The sequence below is a fragment of the Alexandromys fortis genome, unplaced genomic scaffold (genome assembly GCF_014885135.2).
Source record: "Alexandromys fortis isolate MF-2015 unplaced genomic scaffold, M_Fortis_MF-2015_v1.1 scaffold_70, whole genome shotgun sequence".
NCBI classification, from domain to species: domain Eukaryota; kingdom Metazoa; phylum Chordata; class Mammalia; order Rodentia; family Cricetidae; genus Alexandromys; species Alexandromys fortis.
Window position 1 is genome coordinate 3,087,969 of NW_026067955.1, and position 12,109 is coordinate 3,100,077.

Consider the following 12,109-nt stretch of genomic DNA (forward strand, 5'->3'; position numbering starts at 1 on the left):
CTCAAGGATCCAACATGCCACAGAAAGGCAGAGTTTGACTCAAAGAGGGAAGACTGAAGCACATTTGCAAGTGGGTTATGGATGGATTTTAGAATCAATGTTATCTGCCCTGTTCTGACTCACCAATAGGGATCCTGATCTAGTCTATATCCAGGTAGGAGGAGCCTAGAGTATGACTGGCAACCCTGAAAGATGCTGTCTGGAGGCTCAGGGAGGGGAAATAATGTTCTTACTGGGTTGAAGGTGTCAAATCTCTCCCCTTGGAAACCCAAGAACAGGCTGGTTGTAGGGACATATGTCTTTAACCCCAGCACTTTGGAAGCAGAGGCAGGTGAATTTCTGTGAGTTCAAGACCAGCCTTGTCTACAAAATGAATTCCAGGCAAGCCAGGACTAAATCGTGAGATCCTGTTTCAAAAACCGACACCAAACGAACAAACAAACCCCCCAAGTCCCAGCTGACTCAGGGGCTACTTTCTGAATTCAAGGTGATGTTTTCCTTGGTATCAAAGCTTTGCATATTTTGGAGACAGACAATGCAGTTTAAAGCAGAAACAAACTATAGTTTAATTCCTCCCTATAAGACAAGTATAAAACAAACAAACATTTCCAGGGTAGAAGTGTTAACTTCACAGCAGAAAACGTGGAAAGAAGATGAGCCTAAGGACGCAGCCAGGGTGACTTCATTTTGTTCCAGCATATCTGAAAGCTTGTCAAGGGCAGAGGGACTGGGAAAGAGAAAAGCGAGCCGCTGCAAACAGAGGTAGGGACACAGGAGCTCTCTCTCTCCAAACCACAGCAGGAGGGCACGGTCTCCCTGGCATGGGGTATTTGTTTTGCAAACATTGGATTTTGTACAGCAATCATACAAGTTTATCTTGAAGAGGAGGTAAGAGCAGAGTCCATATTAAGAAAAACAAAACCAAAAAATTTCACAATCACTTTGCTCATCTTCCAGAAAGATGAGGAACGGACAGCCATCAGGGCATCGCGGTGAGGCGCTTGTGATTTGACGGCCTCCTGGGGTTGTCACGAACTGTCACAGGTAACTAGGGGGGCCACCAAGTCCATTTCAGCATGTGGCTCTGACGTCTAAGAGGAGAGGGCTGGAGTCTGTTACAGCACCTGCTTAGACACTCTTTCAAGGGCACAGTGTCTGGGGCTGAGGGGAGAGCAGTCAGCAAGTGGTTCCTGTGTGAGTACAAACACTGAAGTTTGATCCACAGCAGTCCTGTGAAAAGCTGGGCACAGTGCTGAGTGTTTGCTATCCTCAGCACCGGGGTGTGTGTGTGTGTGTGTGTGTGTGTGTGTGTGTGTGTGTGTGTGACAGCAGGACCCCCTAGGGCATATGGGCCAATAGGCCTAGCTTAATTGACCAGGCCCAGGTCAGAGGAATGCCCAGATCAGTTTAGCCTGTGGGCCTGTCTGTGGAGGATTGTCTTTATTGATAATTGATGTGGGAAGGCCCAGCCAACTGTGGGTGGCACCATTCCCTGGACAGGTGGCCCTTGGATATGTAAGAAAGCTAGGTAAACATGGGCCTGGGGCTTGCCTGTGGGCAAGCCAGCAAGCAGTGCTCCTTCATAGTTTCTGCTTCAAGTCATTGCTGGTTCCCACGTGACTCTCCTCAATACTAAACTATGATCTGTAAACAGAAATACTCCCTTCCCAATAGCTGCTTTTGGTCAGAATGTTTTATAGCAGCAACAGAAAGGAACTAGAACACCACCAGAAATGAGCACTGTGAGGATGAAATGAAGGAGGTGGGGACACAGAATTCCAACAGTCTAATATATAATAGGACCTCCACATCATAAGTGAGGTCCAGGATGGGCACTGAGACCCCCGAATGTCCCACACACAATCTGCATGTCCTTGAAGCCCCCATCCCACCTTTATTTCTGAGGCTCACTTCTCACCCCAGCTCCTAGTCCATTTTGTGGACTTGAGAGAAGGAATGTCCAAGGCTGGGCTGTTTGTCATCAAGGAGTGAGTGGCCTCACAGAGAAATGGCAATAAAAACTGTAAGTGCCCACGTGGGGGAAATGGTCAAAGGCCTGTGAAAAATCCCAAGAAAAAGCCTCCTTTCTTTGTTTTTACTTTCCTTCCTTTATTCTTCTGCCATGCAGTAAGGACTCCAAGTGCCAGAAGGGTAGGCTCAGAGAAGATTTTTCAGTTGAGAGTTCCATTGCTGGGCTGAGAGCTAGCAAACCAGAGGCCCCTGCCAACCAGCTCAGTGAAGCCCCTCTTGTGAGCTAAAAGAGGGGGCTTGGTCTGGAAGCTAAAAATTCACAATGAGTCACTGGAAAGTAATCGTGATGGTACCTTAGGTATATATATATATTTTTTAAAAAAAGATTTATTTATTTATTATGTATACAGCATTCTGCCTTCAGAAGAGGGCGCCAGATTTCATCATAGATGGTTGTGAGCCACCATGTGGTTACTGGGAATTGAACTCAGGACCTCTGGAAGAGCAGCCAGTGCTCTTAACTTCTGAGCCATCTCTTCAGCCCTCTTAGGTATATGTTTTAAGATGAATTTTATGAGTACGGATGTTTTACTGGCATGTACCACATGTCTGCAGTGCCTGTGGCAGCCAGGAGAGGGTGCTGGATTCCTGGAACTGGAGTTACAGAGGGTTGTGAACCACCATGTGGATGCTGGGAACTGAGCCTGGTTCCCCTGGAAGAGCAATGGTGCTCTTAACCACTGAGCCATCTCTTCAGCCCCTGATTATCATCTTTTAAAGCCACCACTTAAACTCATTTTAATGGTTCCTTTGTTTTTTTTCTAGTTGTTTTTATAGTCCCCCCCCACCCCACGCATGCGCCAACATATTTAATCAGTGACATAGCAGAGAGAAAGATGGCACATATCCAACCAACAAAAACTGTAAAATACTTAAAGATATACCTAATAAAGCTGACAGAGTCGACAGAAAGAAACCCAATTAAACCTCATGATCCAGGATTTAGACCATATTTCGGAATCAAAAGACTCAACACCTTGAACATGCCCCTCTTCTACCTCAAATTAACCTATACATTTACCACTCGCTTACAGCAATTCCAGGTAGGATCCCAATGGGTTTTGTGGATTTTGACGAAATACCTTTCCAGTGCGTTTGGAAGAACAAATGCATGAAAACACACAAGGATATTTAAGGCAAAACCAAGGCGATCAAGCAAGGAATTAAGGAGGGGAAGAGAGGTGACCCACAAGCATGAAACTCACCACAGAATAACAACAGTCACCAAAGGAGGGCGGGAAATAATTGAGAGGAAAGAAAGTTTAAGTAGGGATGGGGAGAGCAGAGGCAGGGAGTAGGTCAGAGAAGACTAAGGCTACAGGAAGAAAGGCCTTATGTAGAAAGCAACCAGTTTGGAAGCTAATTTAAAATGCATTTATTTAAAAGAAGTGTTTAAACAGAGTACCAGGGATGGGTGAATGATGTTCTTCGAAGAAGACATGGGTTATCAGAAAATCCCACTGCCAGACAGGTTATCTTCCCACGTTATTGGCTAGGCAAACCCCAGGGACACCCCAAAGATCACAGAGTACTGCTGTTGCTATTTGCTGTCTGCCATACCTAGATGATAAGACCCTATCACTGAAGACATCACTGACCTCGGATATAGGACACAGAGAAGTCAACCCCGAACTGATTAGGAAACCCATTCCATAAAGGATAGTTTATATAGTTCCAGAAGGTGTATGCAGGCTCCTGGGAGAGAAAAAATACCAGCGAGCCTACTCAGTGCTGGATTCTGTATGCCTACTCAGTGCTGGATTCTGTATGGACCTGCCTTGGACCCAACAGGGAGCTGTTAGCAAGATGTGCCCACTGGGGCAATGGTGGCATGAGGCTCTGGGGGTAACCAATCACATTCTGATTGGATATGAGCCACAGGGAGGATTTCATGTCTGGTATTGTAAGTTTGGTCAAAGCCCGTGATTGAGGAAATCATATGCCTATTGTTTCGCTAAATGGTCATACTGCCAAACTACACTCTAAACATTTATGTTTGTACCTACAGATCTGTACTGTTCTCAACTTTGGCGAGATGAGCTTCTTTGAAGTGGGTAGTGGTTAAGGCAGAGGTTCATAACTGGTCAAAATGCTGAGAACAAATAACCCTGAGCATTTGGCATTGGATCTGTATCAACCTTCCGCCACCGGAGACGCTAGGAACTTTATGGAAATGGCGGGCAGAAAGAACAAGAGAACCTGTGGATGGAAAAGAGAGCTGTGAATGGCTGACTTCTGGAGATGACCCGGCTGTTGCACAGGTCAGCTCACAGCAGCTGTGGTTATCCACACACCATCAAGCCAGTCAAAATTTCAGTATGGACGAGGAAGGACCCCAAGGAGCTGTCTGTTGATGGCTGGCCGTTCTCCTTTGTGGATGCGGATGCTGGTAGGTTGTTTATGCTCCAGTGAAGAGCTGCAGGCTCATGTACAGCATTAGTTGGGCTCAGGGGTTATTAATAATAACAAAAATTAAATAAAAAGGACATGAAGCTAGGATGGAGATGAGGCAGGGGTACTGAGGGAAATGGGAGGGAGGTAGTAGTGGGCAGACACAAACATTATACATTATATAAATATATGGAATTTTCAAAGAGTAAAAATATTATTAAAATGAAAATAAATAAAAATACAATGACAGTAATGCAGAGACTATGGTTCTAAAGTAGAAGACACCAACACATTGATGGATGTACACCGAGGGTCCACAAGTATACCCATATACGTTCATATGTAATATGTGGTATAGACGATAGTTCATATTAGAGGAAATTTGATAAATGCTTTTGAGTAAACTGTCTATCTGGTAAAATAAAGCCAAATCCTTCCTCACACCACACACAAAGATTGAGTCCAGAGAATTAAATATTTAAATATAAAATAGAGCTAGCGAGTAGTGATTTGTTAAAGGCTGCCTTTATAATGCTGGCCGTGGGCAGGTCCTCCCCAGTAATACAAACACCTACGAGCTTTCACGAAAGCTACCAACAGACCTGACTAAATAAAGCCAAAAGATGTGCACCACAGAGTACTGACTAAACCACACAGAGCTGAAAGGCAAGATAAAGGCTAAGATTTTCAACAGAGACAAACAGAAAACGGTTACTACTCATAACTGTGCATTTTAAAAAGCAGCAAGAGAACCTCAGTTTTAAAACTGGCAAATTAAAATCCAACAATTTTAAAATTGGCAAACTCATAAGAATGTGAAAATAAGTTAAAAAAAACCCCAGTAGCTAGAAAAATGCAAAGAAATGTACTGGACCTGGAAGTTAAACACATACACAATGTCTGTACGTTTGAAGGGGGCAGATCCAATGCAGGATTGGTACAAAGAGGGGATTTTACCCTTTTTGCTTTCTGTTTCCTTAATGGCTTGACATTTTTCTAACATCCATGAAAAAAATCCTTGGGATTGATCGTCATACATGTATAAGGCATCATATGCGTTTTTTACAAGATTGCCTTTCAAGCTATTTTAGTTATCTATATGTGGGTGTATGCATGTGAATGCAGGCACAGGTTCCCTTGGAGCTGGAACTGCAGCAGCTGCAAGCCGTGGACCCGGAACTGAACTCAGGTTCTCCACAAGGGCAGTATGTGGCCTTCATGGCTGAGCCATCTCTCCAGTCCAAGATGTCACATTCTTTCAAACGTTCTGAGCCTTCCCATACAGAAAGTCGGCACATTAGAGATGCTTCATGATGGTTCTTGAGGCGCTAGGTGCTAACCATCGTTATTTTAAAGATTTGTTCATTTTATTTTATGTGTATGAGTTTGTTTACACGTATGAGAGTGTACCGAGCACATACCTTGCATCCACAGTGGCCAACAGAGCTGGATTCCCTGGAACTGGAGTTATGGATGGCTGTGAGCCACCATGTGGGTGCTGGGAACTGGGCCCAGGTCCTCCGCAAGGGCAGCCAGTGCTTTTAACCGCTGAGCCATCTCTCCAGCCCCCGTTATTATTATTTTAAACTTTCACGAGAACATGTTTCAAGGGAACTGTATTACCAGCTTGTTTTTAAAATCTTGCAGATCTCCAAGAACTCCGTCCAAGTCTAGAGCCTCTGAACGGTGTAAGTCGCTGGCAGGTAGAGCATGCCCCGAGCAGTCAGCCGCTGCGGGCTGTGCTTTCATGTCCAGAGCTGCACTGTTGCATAACGGCATTAGCGAACCGGACCGATTCAACTGCGCCAAACTCTGATATTTCAGCTAAAATCATTTTACAACATCTTATTAAGGGAGAAGTAAGTCATACAAACTGCCAGTCATTGTAATAACATCAGATTCGATGTTTTTCCTCCAAATAGCAAGTCCGAGAATAAGGAGAATTTACAGCTTTACAACAGATAGCAGTTCTAAAGTTGCAACGTCTGGTTCTGACTAAACAGGCTGAGCTTTGAAGGACATAAGACATTTTTACTGTTTGATTTTAATAAAAATGCAGCTCGCTCTTGGAGTGTCCTAGGTTTTACAACCCAAAAATGAAATGAACGTGTGTCATTTCTCATATGTGTGTGCCATTAAACGTCCCAGTTTCTATCGTGTTGCTTACTGAAGGAAACAGGAGCATGGTGAAGTGAAGGCAGCCTGCTCCCCCCAGCTCCGGGGAGGCAGCCCTCCTGTGAGCTACACAAAGGCAAGGGCCAGCAGCAGCAGCAGGCCAGGGGCCAGTGGGCCAGGTCTGTAGGCTAAACTCAGAGGTAAGTTTAATACACCAGAATTGCTGATGTCTCAGCTAAGGCCTGTTGGTTGCTATGCCTCCCTCTTCTATGTAGTTCTTGTTTTAAAATTTTTAATTTCCCAAGCTGGAAATGGTGTTACATGCTTTTAATCCCAGCGCTTGGAGGCCAAAGCAGAAGTATTTAAAGTCTGAGATCATTCTGGGTTCTATAATGAGATCTTGTCTCAAAAATGTTGTTATTCAATTTTCATACTCTAATTTTAAAATTGCACCTTTTGTAAGTAACAATAAAACCTTTTTTTTTAAAAAAAGGAATTAAAAAATAATTATGGGCTGGCGAGATGACCCAGTGGTTAAGAGCATTGGCTGGTTCTTCAGGATCTGGGTTTGATTCACAGAGACCATACATGGCTCACACTGTATTTAGGAGATACAGTGTCCTCTTCTGGCCTCCTTGGGCACCAGACATCACCAGGCGTGCCACTGGTGCACAGATATTCACACAGGCCAAGCACATGTGTGTGATGTGTGGAGGTCAGAGGACAACTTGAGGGAGCTGATTCTCTCCTTCCGTTATGTGGGTCTCGGGGGCCCAATCCAGCCATCAGCAAGAACTTTTATCTGCGGAGCCACCTCACTGACCCCCACCTACTGTCTTCTTGAGACAAGTGCAATAGTGGATTTCACATCTGACAATGGCTAAACGATGACAACTGGCCTTGGGGTCTAGAAATCACAGCTGTGCCTATGGGCCAACGGCTGTGTGAGCCTCAAGCAATCTCAGGCAAACAGCATTGAACAGAGGCTCTATAGGTAGAGCAGAAGGCTGTGAACAGTTGAGGGAGTCGGGTAAAGAAGGCCTGGGATAAGAAAAAGACCACCCGACCATGGTGCTGTCAAAAGGATGAAGTCTATGGTGTGCTAATTGTATCCTGAGTTTTAAGAACAGAAGGAAAATCTAGAGCATTCTGGGTGACATCAATGCTATGGCTGGAAGCTTAGGTTCATGACTCCTGGAGCCCCCTTCCCCAAAGCCTGCTCCTGCTCCCCTCTCCTGCCGACACACCAGCCTGTAGCACTAGCGAATGAGGCCTTTGTCAAAATTCCGCTGGTTTCTAGGCACAAGGAGTCAACATGGACGTCCCGAGTCACTCTCCTGTGGACTCTTGATACTTCTTTTCTCCCTCTGCTTTCTCTTCATTCTTCTCACGGGAAGGGGAGATTTCTATCCCACGTTTGTGTGTATCTGTGCGTCTGTATGCATGTTAACGCACATGGGGCTCTGTGCACATGGGTAACAGTTTGACGCTGGGCATCCCTCTTCATCAGCTTATGCTTTTATTTCCCGAGGTAGGGTCTCCTGGTGAACTTGGAGCTGCGTCTCTGCCTCAGGAATGAGTGCTGGGGCTTAGCTGGATTACAGAGCTAGCACAACATGCCGACTCGGCCTGGATTTGGGGGATCTGAACCCCAGTCTCTACGCTCACACACTGAGTCACCTCCCCACCATCTTCCATTAAGTTTTATACCCTGACAAACCCCCTGAGACAAAAGGAAGGAACACCTGTCAATCACCTTCCTTGATGTATCTGTTCTCTTCTTAAGTCTAAGGACAAAATTCTATACTCTGGATGGCAAGAGCAAGGGTCTGGTCGGTTTCCACTTAGATACCCTGTGGATGTTCACAAAGAATGTCCATTGTACCTTTAAGGATCCTGAAACTGATTACAAAATGGGACCAGCGATAGCGAGGGAACATTTCCGGAAAACAACATAAAGCTAATAAAAACTGGCGTTGTTTGCTGTTGTGTCTAAACACAACCACACTTCAAATAACCCCCGAGGAACATTTCCCACCGGAGGAGGCAGGATGTGTGTGGAGATGGGATCTTATAAAAGCACCAGAGAAAGGCGGAAACAGAGATCATCATTTAAGATGTGAAATGACACAAACCGCTCACGGAGGACCTTAGCTTCCTGCCACTTTGGAGGCTCCTGGATTTGCCAGAGAAAACGGTAACAGTTTTCTGCTTTAACTGGGCTTGCCTCAGAGACTTCTGCCCATCCTTTTATACCCCAGACAATCAAACTAAGTGAAGTTAGTCTGGGCTGCTTTTGAGGAGGTAGGGATGGGACACGGGTAAAATGATTGCTGGAGAGCTGGCTCGGTCATTTTAAGATGTTGACTGCGCAGATGTTAGGACCTGAGTTTGATTCTTAGAACCCACATAAGAAAGTGGATACAATGGCTCATGTGTGTAACCCAAGTGCTGAGGATGTGGAAGCAGGCAGATCCTCAAGGCTTACTAGCCAATCAGTCTAGCTTACTCTGCAAGCTCCAGGCTAGGGAGCTCAAAATCAAGGTGCTGGCACCTGAGGAATGACACCTGAGGCTGGCCTCTAGCCTTCATGGGTATGTGTAATCATGTGTGTACACACACGCAGGTGCACACACATACACACACACGTAGACCACCAACACCATAAACAACGACAAAATGAATGGTATGTCAAAAACTTCTGGCGGACACTGACTGCCACACGACCAGTGGTAGAGAAGAGGAGGCCCATGGGTATTATCTCATGTTAGACTTCTGTGCCTGAGCTCCCTTGCTTGGTTTAAATCCCAGCTCTGCTTCTTCCTTGCTGTATGACCGTGGCAAGTTCTCTGACCCCCTATATGTCTGTTTTATTTGTAAACTGAGGCTATTCCCAGAGTGTTCTAGGATTTTATACAGAAAAAGCCATAAGTATGTTTCCTGGCATAGATTTGTTCTAGACAAGTTCTGTTCAATAAAATTATTGAATAATTACAAAGAAAATGTCTATTGCTGCTCATTAAGTGTTTGAAGACATGACACCCTAGGCCAGGCTTGGTGGTTTATGACTGTAATCCCGCATGTAGGAGGAAGACCAGCCTGGATTACATTACGATTTACAGGCCAGCCTGGGCTACAGATCAAGACCCTGTCTCAGAAAACAAAACAGGCACCCCTATAATCTTGCTTCACTGATTTATACATGCTTATCTGAATTAGAAATTGGTAAGCACCCATTCTTGGGATGCTGCACAGTGGCAGGTACACAAATATCCCGGATTCCAGAAGACGGCACCAGCAAGGCTCTCTCGCCTGCAGGGAAATGGGCTAAATGCAGATGGCGCTGGCTGAGATGACCGCTGTGGGGTCCACAGCAGTTCAGAAGACCTGCAGGGGCCTGCTCCCCCGGCAGACAAAAGAGAGCGAAGGCAAGGACTGCCTTCACTTTAGACCTCCATGGAGCGACTATCTGGGAGGAGGAGTTCTCAGTGATCCCTGTCCCCAGACCCCAAGAGAACAAAGACTCCTCCTCCCTCCCTCCCTGACAAAAAAAAAAAAAACCCTCCCAGCTCAAAGGAGTCTCTTGCCCATTTCATGCCCATGTCTTTCTCGAGTAAAGCCTGGTGTAAATATATAGACATTAGCCATTTAATTTTTGGGCAGACCTGCACCCCCGCCACACACACACTCTATCCCAAACAGCAGGTCAGGAAGACCCCAGTGGCACTTTCTGTGTGTCCTGGGATGTCTGGCCACCACAGCGGTCACTTCACCACCTTGGAGAGAATTCACTACCTGTAGTGACACGTCTCGAGCGTGCGTGCGTGTGTGCGTGTGTGTGCGCGCACGTGTGTATGGAGAGGAGAAATGAACTCTCACCCAAATAGTTGTTGCTCTTGTGCATCTCTGTAATGTTAATTTTCGTGGCTCCTTGGGGAATCTCGACGACGCGGTGGTAGCCCAGGCTGGTGAGGGCATGCTTGAACACTCCCGACACCACCTGGCAGCCCGTGTTGTCGCCTCCGCACACCCCACACTTGTCCACGACCTTGTCAGAGCCCAGGAAGTCATCACAGCCGATGCTCTGCAAAAAGAGAGAAAAGGTGTAGAGCGATCAGCAGCGTCTGGGAGGGAGGAGTGAGGGCGGATGGCTGGCAGGAGATCTGCTGGCCTCAGACTGACCGTCCTCCTGCCCTCGGTTCTGAGGCCGAGGAAATGGCTCAGGGTGGCAAAGCGCTGGCTACGCAAGCCTGAGTATGGCGCTCAGCACTCACGTAAAAATCCAGGCACGGCAGTGAATGCCTATGATCCCAGCACTGGAAGGCAGAGGCGGGGCGCTCCTGTGTGGAAGGAGGTCCTAGTCTTGCCAGTCAGTGAGAGACAGTTTCTGTAGCATCTCAAAGAGAAAGGCGTAGCGCCATAGAGGACAATAGTCAATGCTGATGTCTGGCCTCAACAGACACACATAAGTTGCATGCCCACATACCCACATGTATATATACACACACATTTTTAAAAATCCATACATTTCTTCATTCAACAGCTATGCACATAGCACCTACTCTGGGTAAGAGCCTTCCTTTTTAGCTACTCGTGAAATATACCCTCCAGAGGTAGGACGGAAGCCCCACACAATAAACAAGACAGATCCACTCAAGAGTATATTTGGTTGAGATAACTGATCAGAAGAAAATAAATAAGAAGAAGGTAGAGTTGATATTTATATAATTGGACAGTGATACTGTTTTGCAATCCTTCCCTGCAGACTACAGGAGGGTCATGAATGCCCCATGCTGGGAATTTCTTAAATCTCTTTGGAACCACAGTAAATACCCCACTTAAAACTGAGGGTGGCCGCCAAGTCTGCTCTACATTGTAGATCCTTCCACCACGTGACAAAGCAACCCCCCCTTCCCCAAAGCGCTGTTTCCTGGCCCAGTTTCACGGGAAGTAAGAGCTTGAGCCCCACCAAGGCTCCACTGGTAACTGTGGTTCTGGAGACCTGAGCACAAGCACGCTTGCTTGTTACTCCGAGGTGCTTCCCAAAAGGCCAACGCCCCAAGCACCCGCAGGCCGGATGGCAAGCTTCTACCGGAGACTTTACCAGACAGTCAATCTTGTTTATGGAAACTCCTGACTAACCTGAATCTGCCCTCTAATCCGATCCCATTACCCAGTTTTCTTTTCCTGCTTTATCTTTATTTCCCATCATCTATAATTTTGTTTTGCATTAAGAAAATAAAGCTTTGGAACAAAACGTAATGATCTTGATTGGAGTCTTTCTCCCACTGCCCAAGCTGGCTCCGTAGGGCTCATGATCCTGTTTCCTGAATTCAAAACTGGGACTCGTGGTCTGGGCAGAGAATTCTGTCACATCTCCTCCATGGGCAGAAGGAAACAAGCAGAATGTAGTTTGGATGATGAAATATTGGGATTACAGGATTACCCATGGGCTCTGGGGTTGCAGAGGATGAAATGGGAATGGTATTCTAAAACTCGAGACGTATGTTCCCTGACTCACAAGCTTGTTTTGATTTTTGAACCTAATAGCAAACATGAGATCACATCTCAG

General features: G+C 46.1%; 1 protein-coding gene and 1 long non-coding RNA gene across 2 annotated transcripts in view; one reads left to right on the top strand and one right to left on the bottom strand.

Annotated features, from left to right (window-relative positions):
• The window catches only part of Thsd4 (thrombospondin type 1 domain containing 4), a 572,599-nt gene that overhangs the window by 69,222 nt on the left and 491,268 nt on the right, over positions 1–12,109 (bottom strand). The window contains exon 8 of the mRNA XM_050151848.1: positions 10,417–10,621. Coding sequence (XP_050007805.1) covers positions 10,417–10,621 — 205 coding nt within the window. The remainder of the gene's footprint in view (positions 1–10,416; positions 10,622–12,109) is intronic.
• Positions 906–9,517, top strand: LOC126507446 (uncharacterized). Its single transcript, XR_007593529.1, has 3 exons — positions 906–1,044; positions 4,040–4,420; positions 6,070–9,517. It is a non-coding gene; the product is annotated as an uncharacterized lncRNA (long non-coding RNA).